Source organism: Garra rufa, chromosome 7, assembly GCF_049309525.1.
Source record: "Garra rufa chromosome 7, GarRuf1.0, whole genome shotgun sequence".
In the NCBI taxonomy this organism is placed as follows: domain Eukaryota; kingdom Metazoa; phylum Chordata; class Actinopteri; order Cypriniformes; family Cyprinidae; genus Garra; species Garra rufa.
Genome location: NC_133367.1, coordinates 10,451,540 through 10,472,645, shown reverse-complemented (window position 1 = coordinate 10,472,645; position 21,106 = coordinate 10,451,540). Strand labels below are relative to the sequence as shown.

The window sequence follows — 21,106 nt, the reverse complement described above, 5'->3', positions numbered from 1 at the left end:
TGAAGATTGTGGACACTGAATGTCTGATTCAACTGTTTGCAGTGAGGATTGTTCTTCTGGGTTCAAGCGTGTCAGAAAACAGTCTGGTGGGGAACTTCATATTAGGACGAGCAGCGTTTGACACTGAAGCTCCTCCAGATGTTGTAGAGAGAGTGGCAGGAAGACTGAAGGACAGACACGTGATCATCATCAACAGTCCTCAGCTGCTCCAGACCAACATCTCAGATCATCAGATCACACAGACAGTGAGAGAGTGTGTCCATCTGTCTGATCCAGGACCTCATGTGATCCTTCTGCTCCTCAAACATGAGCCGTGTTCAGCAGAAGATCAAGAGTGTGTGGAGAAGGTGCTGCACTCTTTCTCTGAGCGTGTTTATCAACACACCATGGTGCTCAGCACACAAGAGCCCACTCAAACCAATCACATCCTGCAGAAAATCATCCAGAAATGTGCAAACAGACACTTCAGTCTTCAGAGGAGCAGCTCTCCTGATGATCTTCTGCAGATGTTTGAGGACATTGTGAAGATGAATGAAGGACGACACCTGGTTTGTGCTGAAGCTTCACAGTGTTGTTATATTTAGAATTATATTCATATATAGTTATTGCATTAATAAATTCAGATAATTATTATATTCATGATAAAAAAATATTTTAAAAAGGTCAGATGACATGACAAGTCTGTTTAAATCTGTACTGACACAGAATTATAGAAATGAATTATTGCCTGTTATGATTGTAATAATAATTGTACTATTGTTTTAACTTCCTATGTTACTGTTTTTTACACAGGGAGAAGACAAGGACATTGAACCAGCAGAAAGAATACGAACTCTATTTCACAGACTTCATCTTGACCACAAACTGAGAGCTGCAGATGTTCTTCAGATAAATGAACATTCATTACAATCTCATGAGTCTTGTGCTGAAGAAGAGCTGATTCAGACTTTCATACAGAAACTACTGATGATGGACTACAGAGCAAGATACATTCATGTTAGAGATCCCAGTGAACAAGATCACACAGAGAGTGACTCATCTGAAGATCTGTTTGATATTTTTAATGAAATGTCTTTCTCAAACAAAAGAACCAGTCAGTCTGACCTCATTCACCCGATGGATGTCCAGATGGCTGTGTTTTATTGTGCTGATGGTTTCCTGAAGCAGCTGATGGTCACTAAACTGTCCCAGTGTCAGTACGCTCTGCCTCTGCTTGTTCCTGATCCATTCACACGACAGATTGAGTTTCCTCTCTGGACATTCAGACAAATCAACAAGAGCTGGTGGATCAGAAACACCAACAATGAGATCATCCGTCAAACCCAGCCGATCTACAAGACACAAACTCCAATGGTGTTTTTCTTCAGGTTTGGCTCTGTGTCTTCATCCAAGTCTCAGCTGATGAACAGTCTGATCAATGAGAAACACAACACGTTCTTCCACAGGAAGTGCACACACAGCAGCAGAACCAGAGTCCTGATGGATGGAGTGGTGGAGATCGCCTGGTTCTGTCCATCTGGATCATATGATGATAAATTCACTGACTGTGTAGCGTTCTGTAATCTACACGGAGATGCAGGAGACCACGAGAAACAGCTGCAGATCCTCACTCAAATGAGCTCAGTCAATGTTGTTCTTCTGCCACGACTGGACAGGAATGACAGAAGTATGATAAAACTTCAAGAACTCTACAAGGACTCAAAAACACTAATTTGTCTCTTTAGTGAAGATGATTCAACCATCATTGAGACACGAAAAGGAAAATACAAAATCGGTCTGAAAGACAGAAATCAGTCAGATGTTTCTGAAGAACTCAGAAGAGCTATAAATGCAAGTGTCTCAGAACGACTTTCCACTTTCAGACTTGAAGATGTGTCCAAACACTCAGACATCAGAGTAGATGAGGAAGATGATGATGACTGCAGGAGAGGAAGAGCAGCAGCACAGCAGATGGTGAGTTTACTGGAGAAGAAAGATCTGACGAAAGTCAAAGAATCATTTCTGCCTCATCAGGGGAAACTGTGGCATCAGTGGAGTCAGAAGAACAGAGAACTACATCGACCTCGAGGAGATGAGACAGAAATGGAAATAAGTAGAAATAAAACAGAAATGAGGAAAATACGCCAACAACAGCATACATTTGACATCAGTGATTTTATGAAGCGTTTTCTTAAACAAATGTATACTGGTCGTGAGATTATATTTTTTATTAAATGGCTCAGAATCCTCCTGGATGAATATACATCAGCTGATCTGTCTGCTCTACATCACAAATATGATGAAAAGTGGTCAACAGTATTAAAACTGAAAGAGAATCATGATAAACCTGAACAACTCAAAGCTGAGCAAACTGAACTTGAGAGAATATCTGAGGATCTTCAAGCGGCACCATTTGGTTTGGAGCACATCGTGAGGGAGATCGGTCAGATCTATGAATCATGTTCATCTGTGAAGAAGAACAAGAAAGACCTGCAGATGGTCTTCTCTTCTCTCCCGAGTCTCGCAGCAGAGATGATGATCTCTGGATTTCCACTGGAGCTGATGGATGGAGATGCTGCTCATGTTCCTGTGATCTGGATCTCTGCTGTTCTAGATCAACTCATCCACAAACTGGGAGATCAGACCAGAGTCTTTGTGCTGTCAGTTTTAGGGATTCAGAGCTCTGGGAAATCCACAATGCTGAATGCCATGTTTGGACTCCAGTTTGTTATGGGTCCTGGCAGGACAACCAGAGGAGCTTTCATGCAGCTGATCAGAGTCTCAGACCAGATCAAAACACAGATCAAGTTTGACTATATTCTAGTTGTTGATACTGAGGGTCTTTGTGCTCCAGAACTGACTGGAAGATCAACAAGACATCATGACAATGAATTGGCCACATTTGTTGTTGGTCTTGCAAATCTGACATTGATCAACATCTTTGGAGAAAACACATATGAGATGCAGGACATTCTTCAGATTGTTGTTCAGGCCTTCATGAGGATGAAGAAGATCAGACTGAATCCCAGCTGTGTGTTTGTGCACCAGAACGTTTCAGACATCACAGCTGGACAGAAAAACATGGAGGGAAGGAGACGACTGCAGAAGACACTGGATGCGATGACAAAACTAGCTGCTGAAGAGGAAGTCTGTGATGCAGAATGTTTCAGTGATGTTATTAGATTTGATGGTCAGAAAGATGTGAAGTATTTTGCTCAGCTCTGGGAGGGAAACCCACCAATGGCTCCAACAAACCCAAACTACTGTGAGGACATTCATGACCTGAAGATGACTATTATGACTCATGCATCAAAATCACGTGGAATGATGCTAACACAACTAAAATATCATATTACAGATCTCTGGGAGGCATTACTGAATGAACAATTCCTCTTCAACTTTAGAAATTCTCTGGAGATATCAGCCTACAGGAAACTGGAGACAGAATACAGCAAGTGGTCCTGGAGTCTTCACAGAGCCATGATGGAAACTGAGAACAAACTACACAACAAAATAGAAAATGGAGTAATTCATGAGGTTGAGGAAACTGATCTTCACAGAGAACTGAAGCAGACAAGTGAAGAAGTGGGAAAATCAATGTCTGAATTCTTTGAGACAGACAGAGATGCAGATATACTGATTCAGTGGAAAAGAACATTTGAAATCAAAATCAAAGAGCTTCAGGAAAACATTGTGAGAGAAACAAAGAAGAAATTAAATGAGATTCTTCAGCAGCGAGAACTCAAGAAAAAGATTGATGCTCAGAGGAGATATCATGAAAACACTCTCTATGAAAAGAGCAGAGAACTCAAATTAAAACTTAAATATAAAGCAATTGATGAAGTAACACTGAAGAAAGAGTTTGATTTGTTTTGGGAACAGTGGATGAAGAAGATCATCAGAGACACTCCTGCAATCAGAGACGTTGATATAATGAGAGATGTGAGAAAGATCCTCAGTGATGTCTATAGAAGTGTTTCTGTAGATCACAGGAGGGAGAGCAGGGATATTTTCACTCTGCTGAATTATTCTGAATATGTTGTTTTCAAAAATTCCACAAGATATGCTAGCAGAAGAGTTAAAGAAATGTTTGGAATTCATCCTCCAGAGAATGAAGCCCAAATAAGATCATTAGTCTCAGATGTTGATCATCAGAGTGACAAAATGATTCAGTCATTTAACATTTCAAAGATGGGCTACAACATCAGCTACATTTATCAACTCATAGATTACATCAAAGCAAGATTAAAACAACATGAGGAAGGACAAGTGAAATATGTGTTCAAGAATGAATTCTTCATGGATTTGGTTCTTTCCGTCTGTAAGAGAGCAAACAAGATGATCACTGACCAACACAGACTGTTCAGAGAAGCCAATGATCCTGTGATATATGTTGAGAAGAAGAGAGAAGAGTACTATAGTATTTTCCTGAAATACTGTCATTGATCCACATCAGACTGTTTGCTGTATATTACAGTTTAAACAACTTAAATTCTGTGATAAACCAAAAATGATAAACAATACAAATAAGTGTCTCAGACCTGTCAATCTGATTTATATCCAAATCCAGTTCAAACATCTGGTCAAATCAAACTCATCCAGTGTCCTTTTACAGCAGTTTCTTATAATGTGAAATGTTGACCATATGAATTAAATAGTTAAAAACACTATTACTGTGAAGATTGTATTAGTCTTGACATGATTGTGTTTGCAGTGGTTTGTGTGCAGAAGGACTCCGGTCAGTTCATCTGTCAGTCAAACTATCTGTTCACAAAATAAATGAACAAACAAACATCAAGGACAATGTGTGCGTCATTTCTGTTTCATGTAGTCTTTCTAAAGACTCTATATCTATTATTGAGAAATAGTCAATCTCTGGTCGACATGTTTTTCTGTTTTATCTTGTAGTTATTTCCTCTTTGTGACACTGCCTTACATTTTGTTTCAGAAGCGTTAGAGTCTAATCCTACTGTGAAAAAGTTAATTTCCATTCATTCATTTCTCTTTAATTAAGCATATAGTCCTGTCTATAATTCATACAGTGTCTTTCATGTTTATCAAATCAATTGTCAAACTGTTTCTTCTTATTGTCATCTGTAATGAAGTGATTGAGGTTTCCAGTCAGTTGCTCAGTTTGACCACTAGATGTCAGTAAAGCACTGATTTCACATGAGCAGGTGAAGGATTTCTATTAGATGCATTTATTCATTTACTTTGGATTGATTTGGAAGTTAAATTGATCTGAATCTGTGTTTGTCAGATGTTCAGTGCTGTCTGTTCTTCTGCTCTCAGGATCTGCTCATGGATCACTATGTCTCTGGAGATCTGCTGATGTTGTTGAGTAAGTTTGGTGATGGTATCTGGAGGACATGAGATGCTGATGGCCATCATTCAGTCCACAGACTCGCTTCTGTGTTCAGGTATCTGTACTAACACTGATCAGTTCACCCAAACATCACCTCTCTTTGCTTTACTCAGAGTTGATCTAGACAAGTACATGAAAACTCTGTTCATCCTAAAGCAGTGAGAACAGGCACGTGCAGAGGGGGCTGCTCGAGCACCCGCCCCTTTTGCTTAGATGCCCAAAGTGCGTTAATGCTGATTTGTATTCAGCCGTTTCTAGGGAAACCTTAATATTTCAGCGCTCTTAAAGCGCCCCCTTGTGACAGAGAGTGACTTTTTCTTTTCCACATTTTTTCAGCTCTTTATGGTCAAATTATTGCAATTATCGACCTACGTTGTTATGCAGCAAACACAGTTAAAATCTAAAAAAGTAAAATCTAAACAAATAAGACAGTAATATTAATGTTTTAAATAAATATAATAAATTATATACTCGATTTATCCTTTTTAAAGGTATAAAGGCTGAAATTCCATTGTATAAGATATTTTGTTTTGTTTTGTGTGAAGCTGTATCTGAATTATAAATCATGCCATTTTATGCCTTAATATTCTACCGTACATTGTCAAACCCTACTCATACTGTTCATTTTACTTCTGCGGCTCTTAAAAAGGGTCACAAATTGCCTTAAATTGATATTTAAAATATTTGAAATAGTGAAATAAAATTCCTTCCTTAATATGTTTGTTTTATTTCTATACTCTGCAGTAAAGCCTGTTGTCTGCAATCTTACAATACAATACATCAGGGACCACATATAGTTTCAATAGTGACCACTCAGAGTTTAATATAACAGCTGTTTTTTTATTATTGTGTTTAACAGAGAGAAGAAAATCTTTAGGTTTGACGATTTAATACACAACAATTTCTAATCAAAATGAATAGGTCCAAGGAAAATATATTTTTATCTTTTTAACATTAAAATTGTCTTTTATGTTCCGTTTCTTTCTCAAAACTGCTTCACAGCATTGGCTGCTAGAGGCCACTGTAATAATACATTTATGTGACCCTGGTCCACAAAACCAGTCTTAAGTAGCACAGGAATATTTGTAGCAATAGCCAAAAATACATTGTATGGGTCAAAATTATGGCAAAAATATTTTTTTTTTATATCACAACTGTACTGCCTTAATGGTTTGATGTTTTGTACTGCTTAATTAAAAAAAAAAAAAAAAAGTTAGAAATAAGAAAAAAAGATGCATGATACCATCTGAATTAAAAGATTTATGTTGCACGCTCCAAATTCGATCTGAATCAAAAGATTCATAAACCCTCTCCAAAGTTTGAATTTAAAAAAAACACACCGAACTGAAGATCTGATCTCAATCAAAAGATACATGTACACTCTCCAAAGTTTGAATTAAAAAAAAAAACATGAATCCGCTCCTAAGTTCCCATCTCAATTGAAAAGATTTGCGAACCCACTGGTCAGATCTGAAACAAATTATTTGTGATGGACGCTCTTAATTTCTGATCTCAATCTGTTCCAACCTGAATCAAAAGATTCAAAAGAATCGAAAGAAATCTGAATCAAGATTCACAAACCCACTGTTCCGATCAGAATCAAAAGAATTTCAATCCCGCACTAAAGTTCCGATCTTAATCAAATGATGCCTGCTCCAAATTCGATCTGTATCGAAAGATTCATAAACCCTCTCAGAAGTTCAAATCAAAAGAATTGCATACCCACACTAAACTCCTGATCTGAATCAACAGTTTTCTCTTAAAACCTATTCACAAAGCTGTTGAGACAAACCTTTACTAAAAAATTGAAAAAAGTCTTAAGCTAAGAGTAAGGGCGGTGTTGACCTTGTTGCCTTGGATGATGTCGGCATGCTCATTAAATATGCACGCAGGGATTGGCTGATAGGGGAGGGGTCTCTGTCAGAGATTATTCATAAAAATATTGTAGAGGGCAATATTATGTTGCCATATTCAAATAAAGGTTTAAAAACAAAGACAGTAATGTCAATTGGTGTCACTAATTAAACAAGTATATGTTCAGCTAATTGTCAGCCTCTTACATGTGTGCTTCTCGTAAACAATTAGCAGATATGCATTTAAACAAGATTTTAATTGACGGACTAGAATAATCATGGCTGATATTAAGATGTGCAAATATAAAAGAAAATCGAACTGAACTAAAGAACAGCTTCTTACCCGACGCTGGTTTGTGTTTTTAGCTCTCTGTATTTGTAGCTTTCAGGAGCTTTCAGGAGCTTGTTTTTCTTTAGAAATCTCTATCTAATTATTACTCTCTGCTGTTTAAAGTATTTAAAAACAGTTTTACTCCCAACAGACTTGTGAAATTACCCGTCACACTAATCTGACCGCTTACTTTACCCGTTAACCGTGAGTGCAGTGAGCTAGCTAGCTTGCCACTTGCGGCTTACATTTTATACACGTAACGTTACTCCATTCGCGCCTACTACCGCTCTCCTTTCTCTCTCGCTGATTGTTCGCTTTTATTTCAAAACCACGATCTGAAACGCGTTAGCATTCCGCTAATCGATTAGCTTGCAAATCGCGATTCCTTTTACATCCTGTTTACTCCGTTGTTCCTCCTCCCATCCCGCTCTTCAAGTGCTCATCAAGTAACAGTGGTAAGTTGGGTCCTTTCTACATAAACGGTGAGTAATGGCTTCTTCTCTTGCTGTTGTTGTGTGCACCATAGAGATGCGCGGATGGGCTCAATCGTCACCCGAATCCGCAGCTTCAAATAAATTATCCGCCCGCCACCCACCCGCACCTATATTTTTCTCTGATTTAGATAACCGCACCCGACCCGCACCCGATCGTCATATTACACTTATTGTAATTCTTAGTTTTGCATGATGATATGATAAATTGATGGTTCATGTTAACAGCAGATTGATTCAGCTGATCTGCAAATCGCTGCACACTTATACGTTTATCACTCATGATTTTAAGCCAAATCCATGCAGAAAAGAATAACGTTAACTGACATCTGGATGCGACTCTCCGCAATCTCTGACGAAATCGGTCGGGTTTTCTCTCTATTAGAGCCGCTCTGAACTTAGTATTTGAACGCATGCTTGGACTGAAGTTTACAGGGGTTCACCAGTTTAAGAAAGGTCTGAGCATAAAAATCTGCTTCTTTTCATTTTTAAGGTATTGTTTTCATTATAATCTACTGATTCAAATAAGTAATCAATAATAATTATAGCCTACCACTGCACGCCTAGCCTGACATGCTTTCGCGTAAGAATGAACAGGCAGCATGGACGCATCAGGCAAAATCGTCAAATATATTTCAAAAGAAGCCGGCGCCACGGTCCTGACCACATCACTGTCTTTACTGGGTGTTTTTAGGGAATATTTCAATTTATTAACATGCGACTGAATTAGCTATTCATGTGTTGGACTGTCATGATTTTGGCTAATGCAGGACACTTCTGAATGATGCGCATCAGAGACGTGGGTAAACGCAAAGCGACCAATGCACTACACCGCTGCATTACCGTGCTCAATAGCATTAGCACAGGCATAACTCCCTTCAAACTTTATATGGAATGTCAACGTTTCTGTCACCAAAAACTTAGAACAGGCAAACACACACACGCACACAAATGAAATCGTCTCTGCCTGATGAAAAACATATTTAAAACACGTTCAAGTTTTAGAAAATGTAGTTAATATTTGCATCATTATTGATTTATCTCATCCACCCGCGACCCACCCGCAAATAATCAGAATGCATTTTTTTATTACCCGACCCACCCGACCCGCGGATTATCCGCAGCGCCCGCGGATATAACCGCCATCCGCGCATCACTAGTGCACCACATGCCACATGTATAGTTTATCTATCTCTGTCGGCAGTGAGTCTTATACATGTGATAAATGCAAGGAAATAGCTAGGCTGACAGAGAAGATCACAGAACTAGAGACACACATCCAAACTTTAATGGAGGATAGTAAGAATGTGAGGGACTTAGATACGGCTTTGGATGTGACTAGCTCAGGGAGTCATGCAAATTGTTCGGTTCCGGTAACAACGCCCGTGCAGCAGGGCAACTGGGTGACTGTGAGACGGCATAGTCGCGGGTCAAAACACCGCTCTTCCGTTCCGATCAGAACATCAAACAGGTTCTCCCCACTCAGTGAAGCACCCACTGAGAAACCTGATGAAAGTGCTCTAGTAATTGGCGATTCTATTGTACGGAACGTGAAAATAGAGACACCAGCCAACATAGTCCAATGTTTACCGGGAGCCAGAGCGCCTGACATCTTGGCAAATTTAAAAGTGCTGGCTAATGCTAAACGTAAATTCAGTAAGATTGTTATTCACGTCGGCGCTAATGATGTTCGACTTCGCCAGTCGGAGATCACTAAAAATAATGTTAAAGAGGTGTGTGATCTTGCAAGTACGATGTCAGACACTGTAATATGCTCTGGTCCCCTCCCGGCTTACCGTGGTGACGAGATTCACAGTAGACTGTGGTCACTCCATGGCTGGATGTCAAAGTGGTGCCCGCGAAATAACATAGGTTTTATAGACAATTGGACAAGCTTTTGGGGCAGACCTGACCTGTTTAAAAGAGATGGTCTTCATCCCTCCGGATGTGGAGCATCTCTTCTGTCTAGAAATATGGCACATAGTATTAGTGTTTGCACTTGACTAACTGGGGCACAGGTCAGGAAGCAGACAGACTGGCTAAACCGACCGTCTGCTAGCCGCCTCACGTCACAGAAATCAGTTAATTCTCAGCACATAGAGACCCTTTCACCTAGATATCACACTATAGAGACTGTGTCTGTTCCCCGAGCAAAAAAATACAAAAAACGCCTGAATCAAATCAAGACTAGCAATTTAATTGATGTTCAACAAATAAAAAATATATATAATACAGAGAAACAATTGATAAAGCTTGGCTTATTGAATATCAGGTCACTTTCTACGAAAGCACTTTTTGTAAATGATATGATCACTGATCATAAGCTAGATTGTGCTCTGTTTGACAGAAACCTGGCTAAAACCAGATGATTACATTATTTTAAATGAGTCTACCCCCCAAAATTACTGTTATAAACATGTGCCACGTGTAAAAGGTAAGGGGGGAGGTGTTTGCACAATTTATAACAATATGTTCAGTGTTTCCCAGAGAACAGGCTTTAAGTATAACTCGTTTGAAGTAATGGTGCTCCATATAACATTATCCAAAGAAACAAGTATTAATGCTAAATCTCCTGTGAAGCTTGTACTAGCTACTGTATATAGGCCACCAGGGCACCATACAGACTTTATTAAAGAATTTGCTGATTTTCTATCCGAATTAGTGTTGGCCGCAGATAAAGTCTTAATAGTGGGTGATTTTAACATCCATGTTGATAATGGAAAAGATGCATTGGGATCAGCATTTATAGACATTCTGAACTCAATTGGGATTAGACAACACGTGTCAGGACCTACTCATTGCCGAAATCACACTTTAGATTTAATATTGTCACACGGAATTGATGTAAATGGCGTTGAAATTCTGCATCAAAGTGATGATATCTCAGATCATTATCTAGTCTCATGTATACTCCAGATAACTAAATCTGTAAAATTAACTCCTCGGTATAAATACGGTAGAACCATTACTTCTACCACAAGAGACTGCTTTGTAAGTAATCTTCCTGATTTATCTGAATTCCTCAGCATATCCAATAGCTCAGAAAAACTTGATGATGCAACAGAAACTATTGACTCTCTTTTTTCTAGCACTTTAGATATAGTTGCTCCTCTGCGTTTAAGAAAGATTAAGGAAAACAGTCCGACGCCGTGGTATACTGAACACACTCGCGCACTGAAGAGAGCACGACGAAAAATGGAACGCAGCTGGAAGAAAACAAAACTAGAGGTTTTCCGTACAGCCTGGCGTGAATGTAACATATCCTATAGAAAAGCACTAAAATCTGCTAGATCAGACTATTTTTCATCTTTCTTAGAAGAAAACAAACATAACCCTAGGTATTTATTCAATACAGTGGCTAAATTAACGAAGAATAAAGCACCAACAGACGTTGAATTTTCCCAACAGCACAGCAGTAACGACTTTATGAACTACTTTACTACCAAGATAGATAGTATTAGAGATAAAATTGTAACTATGCAGCCATCCGCTACAGTATCAAATCAGATATGCTATAGATCTCCTGAGGAAAAATTCCATGCATTTTCAACTATAGGAGAGGAAGAGCTGTGTTAACTTATTAAATCATCTAAACCGACAACATGTATGTTAGACCCTATTCCATCTAAGTTACTAAAAGAGGTGCTTCCAGAAGTCATGGATCCTCTTCTGAATATTATTAATTCGTCATTATCATTAGGATATGTCCCCAAAACCTTCAAACTGGCTGTTATTAAGCCTTTAATTAAAAAACCTCAACTTGATCCCAATGAATTAAACAATTACAGACCAATTTCCAATCTCCCTTTTCTGTCAAAGATACTAGAAAAGGTAGTGTCCTCACAATTGTGTTCTTTCTTAGAGAAAAATGGTATCTGTGAGGATTTCCAGTCAGGTTTTAGACCGTATCATAGCACTGAGACTGCTCTTATTAGAGTTACTAATGACCTTCTCCTGTCTTCTGATCGTGGATGCATCTCTCTATTAGTGCTACTAGATCTAAGTGCTGCATTTGATACTATTGACCACAATATTCTTTTAAATAGACTTGAAAATTATGTTGGCGTTAGTGGTAGTGCACTGGCTTGGTTCAAATCGTACTTATCTGGCCGGCATCAATTCGTAGCAGTAAATGGCGAGGTATCATATCAGTCACAAGTGCAGTATGGAGTACCTCAAGGCTCAGTATTAGGGCCATTACTTTTTACACTTTATATGTTACCCTTGGGAGATATCATCAGGAAACATGGTGTTAGCTTTCATTGTTACGCTGATGATACGCAGCTCTATATTTCTTCGCGGCCCGGTGAAACATACCAATTTGGAAAACTAACAGAATGCATAGCTGATATTAAAAACTGGATGGCGAGAAATTTCTTACTGCTAAATTCTGAAAAAACAGAGGTGTTAATTATTGGACCTAAAACCTCTACAAGTAATAACCTAAAACACAGTCTAATACTAGATGGCTGCTCTGTAAATTCTTCATCATCAGTCAGGAACTTAGGTGTCCTATTCGATAGCAATCTCTCCTTCGAAAGCCACATTTCTAGCATTTGCAAAACCGCATTTTTTCATCTAAAAAATATATCTAAATTACGACCTATGCTCTCGATGTCAAATGCAGAAACGTTAATCCATGCGTTCATGACCTCAAGATTAGATTATTGTAATGCTTTATTGGGTGGTTGTTCTGCACGCTTAATAAACAAACTCCAGCTGGTCCAAAATGCAGCAGCTAGAGTTCTTACTAGAACCAGAAAGTATGACCATATTAGCCCGGTTCTGTCAACACTGCACTGGCTCCCTATTAAACATCGTATAGACTTTAAAATCTTGCTAATTACTTATAAAGCCCTGAATGGTTTAGCTCCTAAGTACTTGAGCGAGCTCTTATCATATTATAGTCCTTCACGTCCGCTGCATTCTCAAAACTCCGGCAATTTGATAGTACCTAGAATATCAAAATCAACTGCGGGCGGCAGGTCCTTTTCACATTTAGCGCCCAAACTCTGGAACAATTTACCTAACACTGTTCGGGAGGCAGACACAATCTGTCAGTTTAAATCTAGATTAAAGACCCATCTCTTTAACCTGGCCTACACTTAATACATTTTTCAATCCAAATCCGTTAAAGGATTGTTAGGCTGCATTATTTAGGTCAACCGGAACCAGGGACACTTCCCAAAACACCTGATGTACTCGTTGCATCAGAAGAAGAATGCCATCTACGCTAATACTAGTATCTTTCCTTCTTATTCCGAGGTCACCGTAGCCACCGATCATGTATCCAGATCAGACGTTCACTGCAGTCCCCCGGATCCAGTCTGTACCCATCAGCACCTAGAGATATCCTTTACAGCCCTGAATGTCAGCAGAGACCACATCAACTAGATGAGCCCCAGAGACAGATCATCAGTGAAGACCCCATCACCTAGACGGCCACCGACGCAAGACTGCGAAAACCAGATGAGTCCTCTCCAATCTGATTTTGTGGCAACTTGGAACTCTTGCATCTACATTAATATTAGTCTGTTTGTTTCTTATTCCCAGGTCACCATAGCCACCAGATCCAGTCCGTACCCAGATCAGATGGTCACTGCAGTCCCCCGGATCCAGTCCGTACCAAGAGGTGGATAAACACCTACAGCCGAATGTCAGCGGATACCGTGTCAACTAGATGAGCCCCAGAGACAGATCATCAGTGAAGACCCCATCACCTAGACGGCCACCGACGCAAGACAGCGAAAACCAGATGAGTCCTCTCCAATCTGATTTTGTGGCAACTTGGAACTCTTGCATCTACATTAATATTAGTCTGTTTGTTTCTTATTCCCAGGTCACCATAGCCACCAGATCCAGTCCGTATCCAGATCAGATGGTCACTGCAGAACCCCGGATTCAGTCCGTACCAAGAGGTGGATAAACACCTACAGCCGAATGTCAGCGGATACCGTGTCAACTAGATGAGCCCCAGGGACAGATCATCAGAAAGAACTCCTACCCTAAACAGCCACCGGCACAAGGCCATGGGAACCAGATGAGTCCTCTCCAATTTGACTTTGCTGCAATATGGAACTTTTGCACTTTTATTGACATTTTATCTTATTATTTTAATACTGTAAGGTTGCTTTGACACAACTTGTATTGTAAAAAGCGCTGTATAAATAAACTTGACTTGACTTGACTTGACTTGATAACCTGATGAATTCCATGGTGCTCGACACTCGACTTATCGTGACTACATTTAAGATGGCGGCGGCCGCTAAACTTCTTGCAGTTACTGTCTGTATAAATCTACTTGTAAATAAACTACCGGTGCTTTTTCTGAGTTCTCAGTGTCTCGTTTTAAATGTCAGGGCCCTTGGAAGTCTACCAATGAAGTCTGGAGCTACTTTGTGCCTCGTAAATGGCGTAAAACAGTGATTTATTTACATGGCTCCTTCGATGCCCGATTGACTTTCATTGACAACCTGTTGTGAGCATCGGATAACTGACCCCAGATTTCGGACAGCAGTGGACAAGACGAGATGAGATATGCAAGGTACGTTTACACTCGGTATCATGATTCAATACACTTTAGGTCAAAATCACACCGGAGTTCTCCTTTAAGAATTAAAGTTAAGCAATGGAAGAGGATGTATTTTTGGTGGGAGCTGTTGCAATGGTAAATCATAATTTGGGAGCTTCATTGATCATCTCTTTTCATAGTCGTGGTGCAAGCACTAAACTCAACCTACTCAGAGTGGATTGAACTAACTCAGTTCAGCTGTTCTGAAACCCAAAACTCAGCGTTTCCCATCTCATGGAAAGTTAATTCAGAGTCCAAGTTTAAACTCAAAGTTGGTTGAAGCTCCTTATTGAAATGGGCCCCAGGAACAGGGAAAATAATAAAGCAGTATTTACATTTTTTAGGTAGAAATCCAGGCTCCAGTACAGCAGGTGGCAGTAACTGTTCAGCTCGTTTAAAACCCATGAAGAAGACGAAAAGTAACTTCTGAAAACACGCAGATAGCAAGACGATAGCGGTAAGATTTATGGCTCTTTGAGGGGATCCGGATGTTGGCGATCCGTTCCTTTCAAAGAGCCGTTTAAAAGAACGGCTCTTTTGGCTCTTTTTAAATATTTAGTCAGTTAAGCCAGCTTGGGGGCATCATAATCACTGGGAGGAATGATGAGATGAGATTTGTAGTCAAATAATTAAAACTCAGATATCACACACACCAATATCTGAGTTTGAATTATTCTGAAATATTGATTACCTCTTTTGTCAAGTGTGGACTATATTCCATAGGGTGACATCACTATTTTGGATTTACCTTTAGTACAAAGTGTGTGTATGTGTAAAGCTACGTTGACTTATGTTATTCATACAATACCTACTCACAATAAACATCAAAAAACAAAGCCGGCTGCAATGAATTTCTGTGCAAAACAGCTTTAACTGCAAACACTTCCACACAAGAACATTGTTAATACACAAGAACATTTTGATAGAAAACAAAAAATATTTAAAGTTTTAAATATATAACTGTAGATAAAATTAGAATAAATAAAATGGAAATGTCTACATACAGTCCACTATTTACTACTATTACTACTGTAAACTTTGCAAATAGGACATCAGCCCCTTCAAGTCTTAAATGAACAATTACAAAGTGGGCTGCAATGAATGTCTGTGCAAAACATCTTTTAGTGAAACCTTTCTATTCAAGAACAGTATCACAAAAGAACATTTTGATAGATAACAAAAAATATTTAAAGTATTAGACATGTACTGTAGATAAAATTAAAATAAATAAAATGGAAATGTCTAAATACACTATTACTACTATAATTACTGTAAACTTAGCAAATAAGAGATCAGCCCCTGCGCTGGGTGCGCCCCTCTCCCTATAACTGTTCTGTCTCGCGGAGGAGCTCATTTGTGTGCATCTGTGTGAAACACGCATAAGGAAAAAAAACTACAGAAAGAACGGCTCCCCCCAGCCGCGACTCGGCTCCCATTGTTCATGTTTATGAGCCGTTCAAAAGAATCGGTTCGTTCCCGAACGTCACAACTCTACAAGACAAGGCGTTGCTTCTTGGATTTGATCCATTTTATGTTCGAGAAAACATTTTTACATGAATAACTTTAGCACTTAACACTCGCAGATACAATCCAATTCGATTTGAGAATAATTGCTGACAAGCTACAGGCCTAAAGGACAGAAAAAAATGCGTTTCAAATACTTTTAAATTGTCTTCTTAGTGGGCAAGACCGCAAGTAAGTTTTCCAAAACAGGTTATTGTGTTTCTCAAGGTTTTCCCGTATTTTCGCTTGTGTTTTAAGCTGTTGTTTTTGTGATGCGAAATCGGACGTATTTTTAAACTATGTGGCAATGCATTTGTTTATAACTCACTTTATTTTATATAGTGTTTTTCTGCTTCTCATAACTCCACATATTTATTCATCTCATTAGCGACCATCATCTCCATAGAAGATGCTAAGAAAAGCAAGGATTAAAGTCCAAAACCTGACTGGAAATAACAAATCAATCGGGACTAAAACGATTTCATAAACGACTATTTTAGTTCAAGCAATCTCACTAATTTGGTCCAGGTTTAGTGAGTTAAGATAATGTCGATCATGGATCAAATCGATGTTTTCCCTAGTGCATAACAGATATGCCACAGTTATGTTCTTCATCTGTAAATGTTAGAAAGTAATGCAAGTGTATCTATTTTGCTCATGGACATACGTCTATGAAGAAGACCAGAAGAAAACACGCAGTTAGCAAAACAAGGCGTTGCTCGTTGGAATTGATCGCTTTTATGTCCTAGAAAACATTTTTACATATATAACTTTAGCACAGACCAATTTTAACACTCGCGGACATTGTTTTTGTATTTAATCCACTCCGTTTGAGAGATACAAGAATTATTGCTGACAGGCAATAAAAACTACATGCCTAAAAGGATAAAAAAGCGTTTCGAATATTTATGAATCCTCTTCTTAGTGAACAAGACGTTATTGAAAACAAACGTGTTTTAGAAGTGTTTTCTGTATTTTCGTGTTTTATGTTGTTTTTGTGATGCGAAACCTAAAGTATTTTCAAACCCGCTATTTCTCATTAAAACCATTTGGTTATTATTCATGGCAATACATTTGTTTATAACTCGCTTTATTTTATATGGTGTTTTCTGTTACTGTTGCTGCTAACTCCAGATATTTCTTGATCTCATTAAGGATCATGATCTCCAGGTCAAACTGAACAGCAGATAGTTTTCTCAACCCAGTGCTGATCTCTGGCAGTTTATCTGCAGTATGTCAGAGGAGCGAGGAAAGGACTCTCCGTCTGAGATGAGTCTCTCACACAAACAGAGGTAAGACTGAGTCTGTTTTCAGACAATCATTTTAAACACTGCTGGACTTTCACATGTTTGCTTTAAAGGAACACTCCACTTTTTTTTTTTTTTTTTTTTTTGGAAATAGGCTCATTCTCCAACTCCCCTCGAGTTTTTGAGTTTTACTGTTTTGAAATCCATTCAGCCGTTCTCCTGTTCTGGCGGCATCACTTTTAGCATAGCTTAGCATAGATCATTGAATCCTATTAGACCAATAGCATCACATTCAAAAATAACCAACGAGTTTCGATATTTGTCCTATTTAAAACTCGACTCTTCTGTAGTTATATCGTGTACTAAGACCGGTGGAAATGCAAAGCTTCAATTTTCTAGGCTGATAAGATTAGGAACTACACTCCCATTCCAGCGTAATAGTCAAGGAAGTTTGCTGCCGTAATAAGGCTGAAGCAGGAGCAGTAATACCACGCAGCACATGTGCAAATGCTAAACTAGCTGGGAACTCATTTCTGATAATACTCCGCCTGCTTCGGCCATATTACGGCAGCAAACTTCCTTGACTATTACGCCGGAATGGAAGTGTAGTTCCTAATCTTATCAGCTTAGAAACTCGCAGCTTTGCATTTCCACCGGTCTTAGTACACGATATAACTACAGAAGAGTCAAGTTTTAAATACAACAAATATGGAAACTCGTTGGTCATTTTTGAACGCAATGTTATTGGTCTAATAGGATTCAATGATCTATGCTAAGCTATGCTAAAAGTGATATCGCCAGAACAGGAGAACGGCTGAATGGATTTCAAAACGGTAAAAATCAACTTATTAACTCGGGGGGAGTTGGAGAATGAGCCTATTTCCAAAAAAAGTGGAGTGTTGCTTTAAGAAACTAAATATAGCCACTAGATGATAAATATATGAGAACTGAAAATCAACCATTAATCATTTTAAAATAATTTCCTAACCTAATTAGGTCGCTCTTCAGCACTGAGTATGTAACTTAGATACTTGAATTATTCCACATCAGTGATTTTGTTTTTTAGGTCATAAATGTATATTCAGAGATTAAAAATATACTGCACACTCAATTTAAAGTCATATGATGCTTATTTAATGTTTTCATTTTCCTTCAGTGTGTAATGTATCTGTTTGTGTAAGATCTTCAGAGTTACAAAGGTCATAGTCTCCTGCAAAGTGATTTATTTTATCTAACAGAGAACACTGATCCAGAAATTACTAAAATGCCTCGACTGAAGTCCAGATATTACTTTCACAAATGTCTGCATCACAATATAAAATGTTAGTGTAATGCTGTTCAAAGGTTTCCACAAAGAGAAGACGAGTCTTCAGTGAGTTGTACTGTTGTCGTCATGTTGTGGAGACGCTGTGTGTTTGGATGCGAAAGCAAACCTGCTTTGTTTGGAATCAGTGGTTAAGATTTATTTATCATGCTGTTCCTGAGCCGTTAACCCAAAGGTTAGCTTGTGTACAGCACGCAGGGCCGACCCAAGCCTTAAGGGGGCCCTAAGCAGAATTTTTTGGGGGGGCCCCTCTGTGCCACCAATATGACTAATTATTGTCAATCCTTTATTATTCGCACACTTTAAATCTAACACACCCAATATAAGTTTTATTTTATTGTAGCTGTGTTGCTTACATCATGTTTTTACCCTTGCTATGATCTTTACTTGTAACAGTAGCAAACCCAAAGGAGTAGTCAGATGTTAATTTGCACTTTAACATTCAAAGTCTTTCAGTACCAGTTGGCATACTGAATGTGGTGTACTGAAAAGTAGCAAAATAAACTAGTAAACAATGCTCTTACTGTAAACACTTTAACCACTTTAATTTTAAAAAAAAATTTGCAACATCTAAAAAGTGCAATACAATCAACTACAAATAAAATAAATAATAAAATATAAAGCTAAATACCAAAGAACAACAAATTAGTCAAATACAGAGTATTTTTATATGAAAAATATATATGGCAGCAAGCCATCTGTACCTAAAACATTAAGACATAATGATATAATGACACAGACCCCAAACGTAGGCCAATGAAAGTAATGTTAAACTGTTATCAGTATCAAAGTTATAAAATAGAAGCTTATTTTTTTATTATTATTATTAGCACCAAGTTTATGAAACAGAAGGTTATTTTTATTACAAAAATAAAATCTAGGAAAGTTATTTTTGCACAGAATGCAAAAACTTGAATCTTAATCCAGCTAAGTAATATGTTGTATTATAATATATTAATATTGCAAATTTTAAATTTGCGGATGTTAAATAAAACATTAACTTTCTTGTTTGCTTAATTAACTAGCCAGCTAATGTTAGCTTGCAATTTAGCCTCGTTTAGTTTATACTCATTTTTTTAATATACCTTTATCTTGCTGTTTTTTCTCTTCCTCTGATTTTGTCACATTCACCTTTTTTGTGACATTATTAATTGTTTTGCTGCAGTGACGCTGCTTCTTCAATGAATTTAAGTTACCCTCAGTCAGGCATCATATGGCTGTCATACTCCAACTGTGCATGCATCCTGCAGCAGCCAGTTAAAATAATATTGAGTTGTAGTTTTTAATTGAATAATGGTTTTCATTACCAATATGATATCCATTGAAATATTATACATATATAAATAAAAAATAATAATAATAAAAAAAAAACGATGCAATTTCATGTACTCTTGGGGGCCCCCTGCTGGCCACGGGGCCCTAAGCAGCCGCATAATTCACTTATGCCTTGGGCCGGCTCTGACAGCACGCTTTATGAAGCTGCAGTGCATACACACCTGAGCTTTACAGTTACACACCCAAATAAATTGTAAATTGAATACAGTAAACCACACCTAAAAAACTGTATTTTATGTTGGCACTTCAGGACATAAAGTTGTTACAGTGAAGAAGAAAAATTATAACTTTATGAGATTGTATCTGAAAGGTAAGAGAGTTGCAAAATAAAAGCTTACCACAGTGAAACGCGCTGCTCAGACTTGGTCTCAGGGTCAAAGGATACGGTAATTATTACGATGACATTGTTACTGTTATTGTTACACCCAATAAACAAAAGTTTTAAAATAGTGTCTCATGGTCTCTTTAATTGAAGTATGCTTACAATGTAGTGCTGACATTTCTTCAATTTCTTCTGTTTTAGTCAAAAAAGAAAATGAAAAATAAGATCTCTTTAATTAGATCAGTCAAATATTTGTAAAAATATATTTAGTCTCACATTTTAAATACTGTACTTTACAGAATTGTTAAACAAAAGTGAGTCTGTAAACCAGAATAACTGCTGTTTTAAACTCTGCAAGTGTTTCTGTGAAGGACTAGAGAGAATGAGAGCCAATATAAAACACAGATGAACTTCCTGTAGTAAAGTTTCTTTTCTCTCTGTGTCATTAGTGTAAGATCAGGCTCACATGTGTCCAGCTCTGTGTCTGTGAAGAGTGACCACTCAAAGGGTGCAATGCCGAACTTCAGTGAGAAAAAAACATCTATCAAAAGGTATTTATTGTTTTTGGCGTTTCAATGTTGTGTTGGCTTATTTCTCCACTAAGATCTTGTGATAGAAATGAATGAAATAAAACAATAAATCTCCTCTTTATTTGATTTATATTCTGAAGCTTCTTTCCAGTAACACAATTACACAAGCAGCCACAAGGGGGTATAAATTAACCATAGAAAATAGATCATGCAGCCAAACATGAATGTCTTTCCATCTATGCATAGTTATAGATT

The 21,106-nt window shown here is 38.1% G+C and overlaps 2 protein-coding genes across 2 annotated transcripts in view; both read left to right on the top strand.

Annotated features, from left to right (window-relative positions):
- LOC141337911 (uncharacterized) overlaps nucleotides 1-21,106 on the top strand; it is a 536,025-nt gene that overhangs the window by 423,940 nt on the left and 90,979 nt on the right. The window lies entirely within an intron of this gene.
- Nucleotides 528-4,501, top strand: LOC141338846 (interferon-induced very large GTPase 1-like). The gene is made up of 2 exons (XM_073844462.1): nucleotides 528-548; nucleotides 793-4,501. The coding sequence occupies exons 1-2, from the start codon at nucleotides 528-530 to the stop codon at nucleotides 4,423-4,425; spliced, it is 3,654 nt and encodes a 1,217-aa protein (XP_073700563.1). The 3' UTR covers nucleotides 4,426-4,501.

Excerpts from the sequence above, each read along its gene's own strand:
- LOC141338846 (XM_073844462.1), top strand. The coding sequence starts at position 528 with ATGAATGAAGGACGACACCTG. Across the intron at positions 549-792 it reads TGAATGAAGGACGACACCTG|GGAGAAGACAAGGACATTGA; the intron begins GTTTGTGCTGAA and ends TTTTTTACACAG.